General features: G+C 38.0%; 1 protein-coding gene across 1 annotated transcript in view; it reads right to left on the bottom strand.

The window, feature by feature from the left end:
* LOC117605745 (alkaline phosphatase-like) overlaps positions 1-20147 on the bottom strand; it is a 162731-nt gene that overhangs the window by 132442 nt on the left and 10142 nt on the right. The window contains exon 2 of the mRNA XM_034327417.2: positions 4828-5078. Coding sequence (XP_034183308.2) covers positions 4828-5078 — 251 coding nt within the window. The remainder of the gene's footprint in view (positions 1-4827; positions 5079-20147) is intronic.

Below are 20147 nucleotides of genomic sequence, written 5' to 3' on the forward strand. Positions count from 1 at the left end.
ATTCTTTGAATACCTTTATCTCTTCATAATAAAACGGTTAAATATTAAAGCTTCATTGGTTAGCCAGTTGTTCACACAAGGATGAAATTTCTTTGTATTAGCCGCTTTAGTTTCCTCGATTTATATCCAAATAAAATCAGCAAAGAAATGGTAAAATAATAAGGTGTTTTTATATAAAAATGAAAGTATCTCTATCTGAAAAGAACGCAAATACGAAAAGAACATACGAAAGTGAAAGATGGTTCCCTATAAAAGAGAATACGAAGATTCTGCAGAATCTGTTCCTACATGATCGAGTTCCCTTCGATTTCTGTCTGGGAAGAAGAACTTACATCTATACGGTAATAAGACGGCTTTTGACCAGCTTCGGAAAGTGCTCGAAATCCCGAAGGACTTCCCCGGAAAGTTTAAGCAGAACGAATGGATCTGAGGAAAGACAGAGAAAAAAAAGAAATTCGAAAAGAAGAGTAGCTCTTTCGAGGAACAAAGGGATAGGTAACATCCACTAATAAGTGAAATTCAGCTCGTGGTTGAAACGGAGACCTAAAACATCGTGAAACTGTTGAAAAAGCTTCCTTTTTCTTTTATTGCGCTCTCGTATTAAAAAGATATCCAAGGTGCGAAAGATTGAAAGGAAATGGTCGTGCTAAGTAAATGACGAATGTTGAGTGCCAGGTGAAAGATGAAATAAGCTACTTTTTAATGCACTTTAAGGAAAATACGAATGAAAAAACTTTGCTTTAACGTTTTAATAGAAAACTTTTGCTTTTGTGTATTTATTATAATATTTGTGATAACTTATTATCGCTGATTCTATGCGAGATGATAAATTAATATTCAAAGCAAATTTAATTATAAATTAATTGTAAATTAATATTCAAAGCAAGAATTCTAGTTTACATCGTCAAGTAAAAGGAGAAGTAAATTCGTTCCCAAGTCGCATCTCACTTGATTCACAGAAAGTTTCGGTTATTTTCGAAGAATAACAAGCGAGTCTGTAGGCAATATTGAAGTCCTAGATGTCCTGAAGGACTGTACGAAAACTTTTCCCGATACTAGCCGTTTTCGAACTGCAGCGACAGGAGAGCACGGATAAAGCTTTAAAAGAAAAAGGCACTCGAAGTGCACAATAAAATAAAGAGAAGGAACTTGCTGAATAGAGAACTAACCAGGAAGAGAATCATAAAATCGCTTTAATAAAAGAAAAGAGTACTGTACATAATTAAGTTCAGCTTAAGCTGAAAGTTAAGTGCGAAGCGAAATATTACTTTTTTCTCGTGTGTAACTAAGGTTTATTTATCACTTACTTACTAATTTTTAACTGGGTGTACGAGCTCTTAGCTTTTCAATTTTCTCCATTAAATCTGATTTAACTAAACCGATTATCCGTAAAGGGTAAGTGGTACGTTTTAACGCGTGTTCGCGAGTACGTGTACCAAGTACTTAATGGATAAGGAAATTGCGTTACGTTTATGATAATCGAGCGCAACGATATTAATGAATTCACCGAAACACAGGGTAACTTAGTTATCCGTTGGTTGAAAGTCGCCGTACGAAAAGTTTCGAGCGTTTCCTTGTGAAGCATAAGACACCCGGTTACATCGACGAGGTAATAAACAAGTCTTCAACTGCGGCAGATACGGTTAGCGAAAACGTTACAGGACTACCGCTAAAAGTTTCGCTAACAAGTTCGACGTGTATCGGCGATGGAAGCGAAGAGAGTTTCTTGAACGATTGAATAACCACTCACTTCGCTGGAAACCTAATTCCAAGAAACATCGAAGCATCAACAATTACGATTTCCAACGTACGTTCGTAACGATTGAAAATTTCTATCTTGCTTGATATGTAATAAAAAGGATGAGGAAGAATGAAGCGTGAAGAATTCGAATCTGCATAGCAAAGACCCCGAGGAGAGAGACTGTCCAAAGGGAATGTTGCAAAAACTAGGGAAAAAGGATACATTGATCGCTGGTTTGATCAATTCACCGTCGAATATCGTCGATAGTGAAAAGGGAATTTTCCGGAGAAAAAGCCGGAGAACTGCTGATCTAGAGAGAATGGTTGAAGGCCCGAAGGACTAGGACAGAGCATAAGTAAAAGAAGAATTCCACTCGTAAAACACAAGAGGATAAGGAATACCGGGGACAAAGAAACGATCACATATTATACGCAGAGACGTATATCTTCGCTTTTATGGCGGCACACGATTTTCCCTGTGGTCCGAGCTAGTGCACGTGAACAATTTTTTTGTCTTCTTCGGTTCTTCACCGATAGCCGTAAATCAATTCGTAAAACTTGATAAACGTCCGGAGATATTGTAGTCTTATCACGGTGTTTGGATTTCAGGAAACTTCGAACATTATGAAAGTTGTGGTACGATGATTAAAAGTCGATTTTCGACGGGATTAAAGGAGGGTACGAGTATCGAGTGGATTCGAACTCCTCCAATGTATCGTTATGCAAATGTATGAAAGCCAGTGTTCAGCAGAAAAAGGGAATCCTCTGAGCGTCGGGGTAGGGGAAGAGTTTGGCCATGCGTGGTAAGCTCGATTACATCGGTCGGATAATAAGCTAGTCCGGTGTAAAGACGATCCTGGAAATCCCGGCAGAGTTTGTCGGCAAGTTCCGTCGAGGTGGCTCGATTTTCAACGACAGAATCCGTGGGCGTACGTTCCGTTTCCAGACGCGAAAAGTAGATGCTCGTAAAGGGAAGCGGATGCAAATTGGATTAGGCGAGGCGAAATAAACGCGGCAACGTGCAAATACGCGTCGAACGTGGAAATTTAATGTGACTGTCGAAAGGATCGTGCGGGGATCTCTCGAATTCAATTTTTTATTAGGCGTCGAGCGAGTTTCTACGGGAGCGAAGCCTGGAAAGAATTATCCGTATTGCAAAATCGTGAACGCGCACGGACATCGTAATTCTAAATAAATTTCAGTCTTGTCATTAAAATCGAATCTATTGTAATTTCCTGATAGCCGAGGAAGAATCGCATGACGAACCGATAGGAAACTGGCAGCGATTCCGATTTGATTATTTCCCGTCATGAACGTTGTATTTCACGAGACAAGATCACGCGACCAGACGAGAAGCTTCGCGTAGTTTCAATAATTTCAGGGCGAACCATGCAAAGTAAGTTCGAGACGCCTGTCTTAATTATCATTCCCGGATCGATTCGTCCGACACCGTTCCCTGTAGACTTTGTCCAGGCGATTCTCATTTCTGGGTCGCTCGTTTGAAATTGCATTCGAGTAATTATGAAGTGAAACGCGGCTGGATTACCTGTACTCCAGTACTTTGTTACTTGTTCGTTGTAATCCCGCGAACAATTTCAAATTGACCAACTCTCGAACGATCCAAGCTCGCAAACATCCTCTCTGATCCCGATCAAGTATTCAAATAGTTCCTCTGCTCTCTGCTTCTTGTAATTAGCTGCGACCGAGCTGTTTCACCACGGCCACGTACAAATTCGTGATAATTGATCAGGGCACCGACTATCACTGTCGTAATATATGGAATTTCAAAATCCCAATGCTTTTGACGAATAGTTGAAATAACAGCTACCATTTCATAGTATTATAGTAAATATATTTATACAAAATGAAAACTTTGATATAATAGATATTTCTATTTTTGTCACACGAACAATGTGTGTGACGTCAAAGAACTGAAATATCAGTTTTCCTGTCGCTGCATTGTGAAATAAGAGATATTCGAAAATTTTCTGGAACGCTTCTCGTGATTTTGAAGAGGACATTGTTAGTGGATCTCTTGTTGAAATGTGTGCTATCTTGCCTTGAATAAAAAGCCGCGGATAAGGAACACCTTAACAAGAAAAATGGAACAGATGCCGGCAAAAGGCGATTAAGCAAATATTCAGTGTCTCTTATTACGTGCAACGCGACAGAAGCAACAAATTAAACGATTCACGCATCGTTTTTCCGGAAATTTCACGAAACCCCTCGCGGCTTAATTAGTTCTTTACGCCGTGCACCGAATGGAACGCTCGCGATTCGTGACGTTGAAAGAAGGATCGTCTGGCAGCGTAGGAAAAAGAGAAGGTTCATAATTAACAACGGTAACGAGGGAAGCCACGAATCTTTCTGGGACAAGACCGTGAAAAATTACGCTTCTGATGTTGCACCCTCGGGACTCGTATGCGCGTAGTGTGCGAATGGAGAATCTGAAAGACTGTCACAGTTGTTTAATCGCATCTTTGATAATTTCATGGAATTTCCTTTTTATATCAATGGAAACTAATTATACGCTTTGGTACCTTCTCAATAGGACTTTTCATTCATGGAAAGAGAATTTTTGCATAGCAAGTTATTAGATCAATTTATATTCATTGATTCCTATTTCATTTGTTCTTCCATGAATTATAAATTTATACAGAAAGGTAGAATAAATTGATGTTCAAGATCAAGGAAAAGTGTCGACCGAAAGTGAGCAAAGATATCTCAAAAAGGAAACGAACGAAACTGATCGATACCATCGTGACTTGTTCATCCTGATCCAGTTCAATGGATCGTGAAGCGATATCAGATACCAAGAAATCAAATCTGTTACATAATAAGCGTATCTGGAATCAAGGACATAGACGTTCTCGAAATGTTCCGTTCGATGGAGGTAAGAACTCTCCGGGGAGAATGTATTCCTCGATGTTCTGTATTCGCCGTGAAGCAGGAGACGAAGACCTAGTGAAAAAGTGAGATGGGAAGGGAAACATCGACGAAGAAACCGGCAACTACGGATAGAAAGCTAGAGAGAGAGAGAAAGTGACACAAGTGGTGTAGATGAGATAGAAAGAGAAGTGAACTCACCCTTGCCAGAGCCACGGCTGGAAAGCTGTCCCAAGCGAGTTGCGCTTCCTCGCCCGTGTTTCCATGACGTTGACCCGAGAGGATCCTCGCTGCCGTAAGAGTGCTCATCCCCATCCCGTCACCGACGAACAGAACGACGCCCCGCGCCACACCAACCGGTGGCGTCGTCCCGCTGACGCTCGAAGTTGCCGCCGACGCGCGAATACGAGCTTCGATCGCGCGTGTCGCTGCCTCATACCAGACCACCCTCTCTGTGAACAGAAATTTTTCTCGGCTGAGTGGCCGATCCTGGGATACCTTGCTACCTATCTTAATTGAATCTATAGTCTCGAAGCGTTACCGTTCCCGGCAAAGTCGATCCATTATTGCTGGCATTTGCCGCTAGTATTGTTCGGTTATCGTTCTTTGTTGCCGCGTGTACAGAGGGTTGTTTCAGGCTCCAAGGAAGTAGCTGAGAAAGAAGGAAAGGTTCTTTTGTGACGGGATATAACATTTCCTGAAAAACATTCGCTGGTAGTTTCCCTTTTTTTTTTCAATTATCTAATACTTTGACATGGGGGTTAACAGAGATCTGAGAAGAAATAGGAAATATTTTTACACTAAACATTTTTCCTTTCTTTTTTATTTTATTGATCATTTGAGTACATTAGTTACAGATGATCATTAAAGTAATCAGTGTGTTAATATTTAGTTGGAAAAGTTTAAGAACGTTTGAATCGCAATAAAAGCGATGTTAATCTCTAAACATTTCTTCCCTAGGAGAGCTCGATTCCGTTGGAATTGTCATGTTGCAGCTTTAAACCGCGATTCCTTGTCTGCGAAAGCAACGTAACCTCCTTGACTACTGTCGAAGAGGGTGGATATCTTAATTGAATCTGTTTGCGAAACGGGCTAGATTCAACTGTTTCCACCGAGATCTCGTTCGGTGTGCGCAGTTACACCCGATGAAAGAACAGTTCGCTGCTGTACAAAAGGCGTACCGTCACCCACAATGGTCGTAAGAGATGCGCGGTTTTTAATGCAAAGGAATTACGTTAACCGAGTCGTAGGAATGGGAAATAGAGCGCTTAGTATCGGCTGAATGGGAACGGGATAGCTCATTGGACTTTTAAACGCATCTCTGCCGGTTTCGTTGCACTCTTTTTACGCGGAAACAAATTCTTTCCATTTGTCAGTGGAACGAATAAATATGTATGAGGTGAATCGTAATAGAGGAGTTTCACGTACGAAGGAAATTTCGCAAAAATTTCTGCCCGTTTTATGAAGCATTTGTCAGGGTAATGTTCGCTGTATTTTCGCGCCTGGGTGTTTTGTATTGCTATTGAATGCGTCAGTTCGGCTCGGTCCTGAAGAAATAGAAGAAAGAATCAACGCGATGGAAAGTTGTAAAGTCTACGTTTAGGGAAGTTCGAGCTATAAATTCAGGGCTCAATCGAGGAAACAGGTTTGATGGTTTTGTATCAGAGAGGGTAGAATCGCCGGAAGCACGTTAGGGTGAACGACTGTTTGCTACAAACTGTAGTAGTCGAAGATGCCATCGTTACGGTTCGCCCATGAACACACCGGCTACTAGTAGCCGCTAATGGGTAAGTTTAAGCTGCGCCAAACTACCATATCGAGTCGCAATATTGGCCGAACCCGCATTTCCATGAAACCGAGCTTCGATACACGTCTCACCGACTTCGGTTAAACCTCTATCTTCCATCTTCGACGAGTTGTGTCTAACGTTAAACTAAGTAGAAAATACGATAGATTCTATGGAAAGGTGTTATCGTAAGAAACACCTTTTAATTTTCAAATTGCACATAAATTATGGAGGAAAAATATTGAAGCAATTGTTCGAAAAACAGCAATTTAAAAATTAAACAATTCGTTTTCTATAGACGTGCTATCGCGTATCAATCGTATCTTTTTGAAGTAGAGGTTGAAACAACGAGGATGGTTAATTGACATTTGATACAATGCCGGATTAAAATGAACGAGGTAGCCCGTGATGATGTTTAATTTCTATTTCGACGCCGGAGGTGCAAATAGAATCTCGGGGATCGTTGAAGATATGAATTTTGCAAATCTGCGAAATCCGTGTGAAGCTGAAACGGCAAAAGCGGTTTTACCGTTGTACTGTGTCAACTCACCGACGATTAATCCGGTAGAAAACAAGGCGACAAAATTTACGTTTCGCGAATTCCACGTGAATTTTACATTAACGCGTAACCAGTCTCGCATTTCGTCGGATCAGCGATTTTGACCACGACATTTCCGAGTTTCTCGTTACACGTATTTTTTCCCCGTTTCACCACCGTGATTCACGTCAATCTTCGTTGTCCCCGAGCATGAAATCGCTTGGAATTGTTACAATTTTTCGACGTTTTAACGCTGAAAAAAATGTAATATCTCTTTCGGTTTGTGACTGAATAAACAGATATCCGATCCCTCGTTTGGTACGAATTCGTGAATTACATCGATGCAAGGTTTTAATCCTTTTTTGTTGTTCACAGAAATATGTATTTTACGAGCAGACTTTCATCCGTTTCGTCCTTTTTGACGGAATATTTCGCAATTGGTTTTTTGCAAAAAGAAGCAATATAAATGTTGGAAAAAAGAAACGAATAATTGAATTAATTTCCTGAATTCAACACAAAATTGAAAGAATCGGGTAAATAAAGAAAAAAGAGTATGTGCAAATTATAAGTCGGACAAAATAATTGTTTAATGTCTTTCTATTTTAAATTATAAAAATTAATTAGCGAGATATCTGGTCGGTGGATGCGGAGAAGTTAATATTTGGGAAAGAAAGGATCAAATATTTGAAGTTGATTCGATGACAGCCGAGCTGTTGACGGATTTTATAGAATATTTTAATCGTTTGTCCTACTCGCGTGCCGTTAACCCGCGGCAAAGGTGGAAATTCGAACCTTTCAACGTAGAGGTAGAGATTTATGACGGCTAGAAGTCGGTAAAACATACCCGCCCCGTCGACATTTTTTTTCATACGAGATTTTGATAAATATTTGCAAGCTCCCAGATTGATGCCCGCACGTTTTGTTCCAGCATTGTCACAATTCTCGCCAAAAACCCTAACTGAATATTTATAAATAATTACTTTTGACATATGAATGTAAACTCACGAAAATTTGTTTGCACGTGATCTATGGTCACAGAATGTCAGATGACAAGGAAAATGCTGGTATTACACATCTTTTGTCTTTAATATTAATTCAAAACAGACTCTTATGTCTTTAGAAAAGAAAAATATGGTAATAGATTTTGCAATGTTAAATTAAAAATGTAACATTAATCTGTCACTTCAGCTTAAAATTCATATTCTCTTGAACACTAAATACTTTATTGTGCAAAGTTTCTTGAAAAAGAACAGTGTAAGAGCATAAGTAATCACGTGAAGGAAGTATTTCACACATGAAGAGGTCACGCACGGTAACTGCATAAGTATAATAACGGACACTATGGGATATCGGTAATGCGAGTTAATACTGATAAGAACCGTTGAAAAATGAGAGAAAGATGAAGGAAAGGAGATCGTGGGAAGTCTCCTCTGGGAACTTCAGATAACTTTACCAAAGTACAATACTTGTCTCAAGGGAGCTTCTAAGAGAGCAGATAAATGGTTTTAATAGAATGATCTCCGGGGATAATATGTCCCTTTGAGATACAGGCCTAATATAAAGCTAAAGCATATGATGGTGTTCAACAAGCGGTGAAAAATGAATCTTTGAATAGACCTTCGTCGGTATTAGTAGCGTTCATAAAAAGTTAATTACATTCTTCTTTGATCTTAAATCTTTCTTTGAAAATCTATCAAATAGCTCTTGAGAATACTGGATTATTCCATAAACTTGTGCGAATTATCTAAATATAATATTTCGTTAAATTCTGTATTGTTTTATTCGCGTCGTTGTTGAATCGCGTTAATTCAGGATCGAGTCTCGACACCCTCGTCAGCGATGGAACAAGGAAATTCGAGCTGCGACGAGCACGCTCGAGGCGCGCAAAATGCTCGATAATGTGCAACAACGTTATCCTCTGTCTTCCGGAAGCTTCGTTTCCAGCGAAAATGTTCGTGCAAACAATATTTGCTGGCCATGTATCTCGGCGATTTTCTCTGCTAGAAGTTTGCACGGAAAATTAAGCGGCAATGAAATCCGCTTTGTGGTTGATTGCCGAGATCCCAGCCGTGCTCCTTCGTATAATTTACGCTCTAACTTATTATGGCGGTGTCGCGACGCAAGCAGTTTGCGACAACCCATGGTTTATGATCGCGATAGGTTTCTCGCGAGTTGCACACAGGTATCGCGTACTTGTCGATGCTCGCCTGCAGCTGCAACCTATTTCCTTTGACAAGGAACAGAACCGGATGCGAATATCGGTTCGCCACGGGTGGCCTTTTTTTTTTGTCACCAGCTTTTCTGGCCCGACGGTCAGCTACCTGCCATTTTAATTACGTGACCAATCGGTCCTGCTACCTCTCGCTTGGTAGCCTTTGAGAGTGGAGCAGATTGACGAAAAGAGGGCGAAAGATCGATTCATCCGGAAATGAGTGGAAGAAAGCGATCGACTGATATTAATTTGCATTTTATTCAGGTCTCGCGGAATTGAAAGTAACAATTGAAAGAATAGGTAAATTACTTTAGTTGGCAGGTCGTTTACTTTCAGGGGTAATGTTCATTAAATTTCTAAATTTAATTTCAAAAGAAGATTTTATATTTTGATAAATTTCGTCCAAAATGGTTAAATATCAGAGTGGTTAAGTAATTTCTTATTGATTTAGCAAAGTCGACCTAGTTTTACATAATTGCCATATCTAATTTCGAATTATTTAGAAACAAGGTTTCTGTCATACTTCGAGTTATAACTGAAATTGCGATCGATTCTCCAGTTTCAAGAAACCTTTCGTGTTTAGACGATCTCATCAGGAATCGCGTCTCTTGTTACGTAATTAGTATCAACAGTGCGACAGAACAATTTCGTCGTTCAGTCCCACACAATCATGAACACATGCTAATCAGTTAATCAGTTTGCTGGTCATAATTAATACGGTCCTAATGAATATTCGCCAACGTGATCGAGTTGCACCAACTTGCTTCCAAGTTTGTCCTGACACGAACCTGCCCCAATCCTAAGGGATTCCTGTAAAACTTTGCGCCACCGACTAAATGGAGCATACCAGGCAAAATGTAGATGGCTTCTTGGCCTATTCAAGCAACTTGCATTGAATTCAATAGCAAACGATCCCACTGAACGATTCGTAACCTTTGTAATCGAATTTTTCGAAGAAGAATTAAATTAGTACTCGGAAATCTAATTCTTCTCGACGAGCACTGCTTTAATGAATATTAATATTTCACCATGGAACAATTTCTGTAGACTAACTTTTTAGAAAATTAACGTATTCAGGTTCTTTTAATTGACCTCATTAATTCATTTCAATCCACTCATTTAGATACACCAAATTTGAAATTCGATAATTATATTAATTTACTGCTTTTACGTTGAGAAATTCATGATTCACCGGTAAATTATAATTTTGCAAGCAATACTGTTTTCTGTTATAGTATATCTACGATCAAAACGATAAAGATCGATGAATTCGACACTCTAAATTGTTTCTATTCAGCGTGTATACGTTTTGGTGAACGTGGTAACAGGAAAAGATTTATTATTGACTGTGATAATATCTGAATTCGGTAGCTAGAAAAGGTTCATGAATTTTATTTATCGTTATCTTATGATCATCGGCAAGTACATAAAGCAAAGGTGGCTTTTGTCAAAAGCTTCATTATTTCACCAGCTTTATCGTATATCTACTTTTTTAGATTACCTATTTACTATCTGCTTTTCCATTAATTTATTATTTTGATTAATCATGGTTACATGGATGATAGATTCCTATGGAAATTCAAGTGTCACTGACACATGGACAACTTGTCATTCAACGTAAGCAACATTAGATGCTTGCTACTCGTAATAAAGCTAGAAACGTTACCTAAAAACCTTGCTGTTCCCGTTGCTCTTCTCCGGGAAGGATTGCGAAATGGTAAAATTTGAAATTCTAATTCCCACGACTCTAGCTCTTCGCCAAATAAAATTCCCAGTTATGCCAATGATAATATTTTCTGTCCACAAAGATGGATAATTTGACATGGTTTCGTTATGAAAGTAGAAATCTGGCAGGAACCTTTCATCACTTTTCGCTGGACATCGGATCGATTTCAATCAGTGAAACGTTATCGAGAATCCCGGCTGTTCTTCTCGGACAAGGATTTCGAAATCGTAAAATTTGAAATTCGAATTCCACAACGCTAGAGATTGCTAGATCCAGGGATTGGAATTTCCTCGAACAACATGATGTCGTAATTCTTAGCCGCGCCTACTTTTCGTGAAATATACGTATTCTCGGTAGATATTTAAGGGAATCGGTAAAATATCCCGGAGGCATCCCACGGGGAATTTCAACCGCGAGACTTATGCGCCATTCGGCATACGAATGTTGGAATATATCTGGGAATAAACCCAGCGCACAGGGTATCGACGCTCTAGATCTCACGTTCTGACTTCCAATATTTCGGTAAGGATACGAGTATCAGGGTGGTAAAGAGGAGCAAATATTGGTCGAGCCTCTTGCACGGAATCATCGAATTACCTTTTGTCATACGAACGTAAAAGTATACGAGCCTCGAAATGTGCAACGGGATATTTTTCACTGTTCCTGGATAGATAACAAAAAAAATTTCAATTTAGAACGTGTCTCGTGTGCAGGCTGTAACTGGAAAAGATGCTTTCCTTTAAGGGATGTAGTACCAGGAGGTGAAATGAAGTCAAAGATGGGATATAAACATAGAGTTTATATTTTCAATTCTTCAGAAATCATCTGCCAATGCCTTTACTGATATTTTATAGGAAATGCGAAAAATAATATAATTTCAGTGTAACAATGCTCATTTTATACGTTAAATTAATAAAATAATTATAATTAAAAAGTTAAAATTTTGAATGAGGGAATGATTGATAGTAAACGAAATGTTGGATTTAAAACCTTGTTCAGACCCACATATGTACTTTTATTCGCAAACACTGAAACAAAGGTGTAAAAATTGCTGGCAAGCATTCGTTTCAAAACATTTAAACTACAACTTTTAGTTTACTATTGAAGATAGAAAACGTGTTTTTGTTACGAGCAAACCCGCACGTATTTTCGGACAAGCATTAGTTTTTCGTTCTATCTTGTTTTTGTGTTCAAACGAATGTTTGTTTCGTAAACGTTTGTACACGTATGTAGGTTTGGAACAAACTTAATTAATATCAATATCATGTCACTTTCTTTAATATTAAACATTTTTCTGTTTAAACTTCAATGTTTTTAAATATTGACTTCAACTTTGTTTTTTCATTTTCAACAATTCTTCCACACATGCAAATGAAGTTACCACTACTTTTATTTTTCTGTATAAAATAGACTAACAAAGTTTGATCGTTCAATTTGAAAACTCACTGTACATTGTCCGTCAGTCCGAACGTTTCCGAACGATATTCGTTTAAAATATTTGCAATTAACTTGCAGTGAACCAACAAACTGTTCAGCCTGGATTCTCTCGCTGTTTTGTCGCTTTTATTTTAATAACAACGCCATCATCGGACATCGAGTTTAAAACTCTGTTTTCAGTTTACGCTTGCAGTGGGAATGCGGGTAAACCGCTTGCAATTGTAGAGATTAATTTCCACGCGTATTCACGGGGCTGATAAAAAGCAGTGGAAATTTCGTGGCCATTCGCACCAAGCACCCCCATCATATTCAATTAAGTGCCAATGAAACGCCATCAATTTCACTAATTCAAGCTGTTACGGTTTGTAGCTTTGAACCGGGTCGAAGCAAACTGTATTTGTTATTTTAAAAATCTCGCCATTTCTGTGTACGATTTGACAATGGATGCTCATAATTTCACCAAAAGAGGAATTATTTCATCTCTATATCTAATGACTTTTTTTTCAATAATAATTCTGTGCACTTAAGTTTACTCGATAATTAAATATCAAAGCATTTTCTTCAAAACTCCAAAAGGAGTCGTTTTCAATCGACGATACGATCGCCATGCTGGAAGTTCGTAAATAACTGTACTGCCGGATTCGTTGTGTAGAGTTGGAATTACCATTTTCCACTTAAACGGAGGGCAAGTTTTCCACTATCTGTCGATACAGGCTCGAGCGATACGAGCGTAACTGCAACACGGATTGCCGAAATTCGGTGTATCTCAGCCATCGTACGCTCAATTTAACAGAGTGTCACGCGTCAATTTATCTACGATAAAATATCACCCGACACCATCCCTGCCCATGTCACCTCGGCGAAGTCGATTTGCGGTATTAATATGGATGCAGGAAGCGAGTCGGTGATTTAATTAAAACTGCTGCTATAAAAGATTGCTCCTTTGATCTAGATATTTTCAACATGACTTTGATGATGATATCTGTGTCTCTATTGTCGTTTGACAACGATTTACCATGTTTTCGTTACATTTTTCAGAATGAATTTATTTATAACCGACATTTTGAAATGAACTAAATCGGAAAGCACGGTTTCATGAAAATTCCACTTTTCGTTGATGCTCGAATTCAATTATCCAAACGCGACAAGCTACTGCCACAGGTTTCAGGAACGGTGCAATTTCTTCGAAGTATTCTACGAATATCTCAGTGTTCCGCTAGAGATGTTGAAAGAAGATATAATTACAAAATATCGATTTCCAGGAAGGGTTAAACGTATCTAATTGCACAAGCTAAGGTAATACCTCAGATAAAGATATACATAGGTTTATATATATTCGTTAGCTGTATTTAGAGTGGCGAATTCATACGCGAAGCTTCCGTTGAAATATTAATTTACAAGAGCGGATTACAAATTACATATGTTCCTATTTCAGCGTTACCTCTGGCTACGTGTCGTGTAATACCTGTCAGCGAAATCTCTTTGCGGGTATAACGTTATTATCGCGTTACTTCAGACGCGAGGGTCATTTGTATGCAAATCGATGCGCGGGAAAATCCTCGGTCCGTTTAACGCGATAATTTTCTCACCGGTCTTTCGGATCTCCACCGGTTTTAGTTCGTCGCTTGAAAATTTCAAGCGCGAGAACACCGGTATATCCGATGATGGACACTCGGTGTACGCTTGGAAATTTTCGACCCATTAACGCGATACTTAATCGAACTTAACCCTTCTTCAGATTCTCAGATTTAATTTCATAAATGGTCTACCGGGAATTTTATGAAAATTTCTTTAATTATTTAAAATTTGTTATCAGTTACTTCTTCTTTTCTTCTTCGTTAATAAATTATAAAAGAAAATCCAGTGAGTCTGTAAATTAGCTACGTGATCAAGACCCTTGTTGCGGGAATAACCTATTTCCTTTGAACGAAATAAAAGGAAAATGAAAAAGAAAAAAGGTTGTCGGTTGCTGTATTGAATCCGACTTGTCGACGTCGAATTTCAATGCCTCTCTTTCTATCGAAAGCTACAAACCGTGACGAAAGATAAGCAAGACTTGGCTTCCTTTAGAACTGGACGATTTACGCAATGTTACTTTCGGTTGTAGCGGCCACAAATAAGAGCACATAAACCTAAGGAGCTGATAAGCGACGAAATGTTGGAAAAACGAATGGAAAACTCGGAAACGTGACCGGTTGTATCGTCGCGGCTAACAAAGTTTATAGCCTGTTTACACAACTTTCTTCATTTAAGTTGTCCTTCTGTTACGAACATAGAGAAGATCTGTATTATTGTTGATCTTTTTATAGTGTATCTATGGCGCCCGCGAGATTGCTTCGATTCATTATTATCTATTCATTTGAAACTTTTGGTAATTTAAAAAAAGGAATTAGGAAAATTAGGACCGGAATTCGTATTTGAAAAATAGTGAATACATTGCACAATCAGTTGGATCGAAATATAGATACGTTTGTTGAAAAGGAGCTCGTTATTCATGATTTATTACGGTTTCGTAATTATAATAATGTGACGCTTATATAGAATAATTTTAACGATCCCTCTAACGAGCTTTCGTGATTTAATGAAACATTTTATTAATTTCCTTGATTGTTTCAATATCTGTATTTGCAGGTCGATGAATAGATTGAATTCATTCGATAAATTGGATTCAACAAATACACACTCGTATAATGTGCTTCATATCATATGCACTTACATTTATTTTAATTTTTTAACGACCTTTGACATACATTGCTCATGTTTCACAGCTACATGTGCTATAATTTTACATTTATTTTATCACCTCAATTATTTTGCAAAAATACTATTGACTTCACTCGTTTTAAATTGTAATTCGAATCTAATAGAGTAAATAATAATAATATAAACGAAAATTGAATCAATACTTGCTGTGGTTTTAAAGAAAACATCTTGTAACACTTTATCTGATCCGCACTGTACGAAGATATGAACATAATTCACAGGAAACATACGAGTCCGCGTGTTTCACAAAGTGTGCAGAGAAAAAGCCGAAGAAATATTTTCGACTAACTGCTTTAACTGGTAATGAAAAAGTGCAGAGAAGCATTAAACTCCGAACGTGTATCACTACCATAAATACAGTGTACACGTAGCACACGTTGCACTTAAAGTTCTCTCTATTGAAAACGGTTAATATCAGGTAACTGTTGCCACCATCGGGCCCGTTCCTGTGCTCGGACATGGATAACAAAGTAATTGTAACTTTTTATCGATTCGTTTTTAAGCTTTTACGAGCATATATCTAAGATTTTGTAGCGCGAATATGTGGATGGTGCTTTGGCTAAGTCTGACAGCGATAGAAAATCTACTGGCTTAGAATGTCCAGTCATAAATTGAGTACGTGACCATGTCTGCTGCTGTGAAAACACCGTTCTCCAGATATTTACGAGTCGCAGCTATTAAATGTCACGAGGTTCGCGTAAGAAGTAAGTGTTTTCCTTAAAAACTGTTATATGTATCTATTCTTTATTCCACGGGAAGAGAAAATGGAATTAAATTTTTTTTTCTCAAGTATTATTAACCTCCATCCAATTATAATAAACATTTATGTTTATGTAGAGTTCTTCAGGGCTCATAGAATCATTTACAAAAATGTAATCTTCCGCAAGAACAACGAGATTAGTTTCCATTTCAAAGTTATAACCTACGTTTAAAAGCATTACGCTCGGTTCATCTTAATGATACAACGCTTAAAAATCCTGTAAAATATCTCTCAACATAATTCCACCAGAGTGTGCCAACTCGATTAAGAAAAACGCTGTCGCCTGGACAAATGAAACGACACTTTAATAACCATTTTCCTTGTTAAATTACAATTTCATGCATCAAATAGCAAGGGCGAAAAGGCGGGATAGGAGGAAAAACTTGCATTTCGCGTACATTACCCTTCAAAAGTATTTTGTCGTATGCTGAATAGAAAGAATACATGTTTTTATTAATTAAAAAAATAGTGTATATTTATACACTAATAATTTATAGTTGTTTGAAAATCTTGGTACAGTATTAGAAACATAGTAGCACCCTCAATTTCATTTTTATTTAAATTTCAAAGAGATTATAATAGTTTAATTATCCCTACACAAATATAATGAATTTCAAATGTCAAAATTGCATAGGTGTCATAAGAAAATTTATTACAATATGCCAGAAATAAGAAACGATCAACTACACTGTATTTTATTTTATTCTCTATACCATTAAGTATACATACATACTATAAGTAATCAAATACTTTTGAGTAATAGTGTATATAGAAAGAAGTAGGACGATGAGTTTCGTTATTGCAACAGGTTCAAGTGTAATTTGCCTAACGATATCAAATAAATTTCAACTTTAATCCGTGGCGCGGAATTGTCGCGGCATTACATGATGCGCGATATCAACGTAGAAATGGTGAATTGTGTCAAGCCGAGGTTTAGTGTGAATAGCATTTCTCGCTTACGTTCTGAATATATACGTACATACATACATATATATATATATATATATATATATATATCAGTGACATAAGCGTTAGGTAGAGAGAAGTGAACTAATATAATTTGAAACAGAGAGGTAGAAGGGAGATAGAAACTCTTTGGCGAGGCTGGCCATTTACATGTCTCTGGGCCTGGTTTGCATCGAACTGCAGGCAGCTTGCACCGCAAGCGCTGATACACGCTAATTAAGCCTCATGAATTTAAAATCGCGCTCGTTAAGTTGCTTGTGGCGCGTGTCAAATAATTTCGCCACGCGATAATGATTATCCGTGTGGCGGGCTGGACTCGAAATCGCTTTTCGCGTGACACGAGGAATTAAAAGCTGGCACCGGGTGTGGCGTGTCGAAAATATCCGTCGGGAAAGTTTGTTGCGGTATGGACGGCAAGAAGTTGTTGCATCGAATAAATTCCCGCTCGATATCACCACCCCTGTTTCCTTATCATCCTGTAATGCGTCTTTTTCACGGTGTAAAAAATTACCCTCTCATGTTAGAGTGGAAATGTAGCATCAGGGAATAACAATAGAAAATGGTTAATTCAATAAATCTAAACATTTTTATTTTATTCAGTTATCAGTTTTCGAATTTACAGAATAGGTATAGAAATTCATTCTATAGAGGGAGCTTATTATTCTTTCAATTCCATTATCTTTTAAACGTCCTTCCTTCCCATTCGTAGAACGGAGAACATTATTTTTCTTCCTTCTCCGTTTCTTGAAAATCGAGAATCCTTTCGTTAAAAATCTATTAAAGTTTGAGCATGTACTTTTCCTAGACTATTTTAAAGATATTTCTTACCGGCTTTCTAAAAAGTGCCACTTTTTCAACCGTTTTTATCCTTAACGCTGTCTCTCTCATACTTTTTTATTCACGTATTTTCTGACGGTCACGTACAAACCAAGTGCTGCTTTCAACTCGACTGTCTACTACACTCTGCCTTCGCTTAAACTTTATTATTTTTCCTGAAATCGGACGCAAGTACCGAAAGATTTCCTCTGTTTTCTGAATTAAAACGTCTTTACAATAGCGGCGCAATTGTTTCAGACGAGGAGAGGAATATTAACTGGTTAACTGAACCATTCCTCAACTTGAAGGGAACAATTTACCCTCTTCAAGTATGATAGAAAGAGAACCAGTGTTAATTCGTTGAATTTTCTTTGCGGCATAAATTCTTCAATTTTTCAAGTAAACGAAAGTTGTTTCTTGAAAAATTTCAAGCAAGAAATTTCATCTGTACGCTCGTTTAAAACGTCGAATTCGCGATATTAAAAATGAAAAGGCGATGGTGAATCGTATCGCAGGCAGGGTGCCAATAAACCAACTGAAATCTTAAAACAGTGTACATGCAATATTGCGAAATAATAAATTAAAGTTTGTCATACTTGAATCAGAGCTCGGTACGCGATTACGTGATATATTGGCGGAATAACAACGGGGAAAAAAGTAAAGCACACGCGCGAAACGATAGAACACTTTGATCTATCGGATAGCTATATCTGTTTCCGTTTGAGACAGGGGGCAAAAATTCAGATATCCAGGCGTCAAATAAATGTTAACCACGATGACGAATGGTACGCGCAAATGGATCGTAAATCACGCGAACGATTTACATCGTCTCCATGTTTGATATACCATTCGATTGGAGGTCGAATCGTGCACGAATGCGATTTACTGACTTGAGGCTTGTTCGCACCGGCTCCCAACAATCTGTGCAATGTATCGCGAGTGTACACATACTCCTACAATCGTTCTTTTATCAGACCGAACGATGCTCGAAACGTTTAACGTGCAAATGCACGATCACGCGCGAGTGATTTCTTTTTTTCCCCGACCGAAGCATGGAAAATCCGTGAGATCCGTTCCAGATGACCCGAAACTCTCGAATCTTGGCACGTAGAATCTGACAAAATGTTTGAAACTTCCTAATGTAGAATGTAAAGTGATTCCGGATTCATGGGACGCGAATTCGTAAGACCGGGGATCCCTGAAATTCAGGCAACATTTGGATTGCTGATATCAAGTCTCGCAGATCTGGCTGGATCTAAATTAACTTTCACGCCCTCAAAATATACGGCATATCTAGCAGAAACATGAAATTTATGTTACGTGATACATGAAATTCAGTTCCAATTACATACTCCGTATTGGGTTTCGAACATTTTTAATTACATTCACGTATAAATCTAAAGTCCAGGTGATGTTTGTTTCGAATTCGCTTCTTATATCAGATTATACGCATGACCGGTTGATGTTGACTGATCAGTAACGATGAGATTTAGAAGGTAGGTCGTTCGAAGTAACGAAACTAGAATCATCGTTCGTAGAGCGATTTGCTTTCGCGATAGCGTAAATATTTACAGACTAGGATTAGATCGGTGAGTAATTACCTCGCGTAAAGGGAACTCGAAGAAGCTTGTTGGTCTTCTACGAAAGACCGAAGGTAATTAGGTACCGATCTGTGGTTCCTAACGCTTCGCAATTCACAACGAGTTTCGCTTCGTCTCGCTTATAAATCGATCGTTGAACCATTTTGTCGTTTGTTAATTAAAATATAAAAATAAAAAAAGAAAATAAAAAATTAGCAGTTAATAGAAAGAGTAATCTGGGCTTTAAAAGAGAAAAACGATCAGTTAATACGAAATATAAGAGTATTTCTGAACGTGAGATGCTTCTGAGATGATTATGGAAAAATTCTTAAGGAATCGTCGAGGGAAAATCGATTAAAAAATAAATTACTGGTATCCGATAAGTCTTCAAGTTTCTCAGTTTATTCGCATTCCTCGTTCCTTCGACGATACCGGAGAGCAAGTACGGAATACAAGTACTTAGCATACTGGGATGGAAAAATGGAAGAAGATCAAAGATTAATGAACATATTGATCGGCTGCTCGTTCAGAATTATGAGGTAGAGAGGAAAAAATTCGAGGAATTTATTTATGCAAAGATACGCGTAGGCCAAAGCTGTTTCGCTAGGAAAAAGATATCCAAAAGTACGATTCGAAACCGACGGTCCGTTTTAAAATGCTAACGACTCTGCTGGTTACGCTTATTTCGAATTCCTTTCGAATGTGAAATGTCGAAGGTAAAACAATATTGTTTGATTTTTCAACGATGCACCTTTCGCGAATAACTTTTCATCCCCCTTTGTATTCGTTAAAAAATAAAAACGTTATTTCTATGAAAGCTCGATTATCATAAATTATGAAATAAATGAAATGTAATTTTCGAACGTACATTATGGACACCAGTTCTTTCAGTAAATACTTTTCAAGAAAGAATATAAAATTACGAAAGCCATTGATT

The sequence above is a fragment of the Osmia lignaria genome, chromosome 14 (assembly GCF_051020975.1).
Source record: "Osmia lignaria lignaria isolate PbOS001 chromosome 14, iyOsmLign1, whole genome shotgun sequence".
NCBI classification, from domain to species: domain Eukaryota; kingdom Metazoa; phylum Arthropoda; class Insecta; order Hymenoptera; family Megachilidae; genus Osmia; species Osmia lignaria.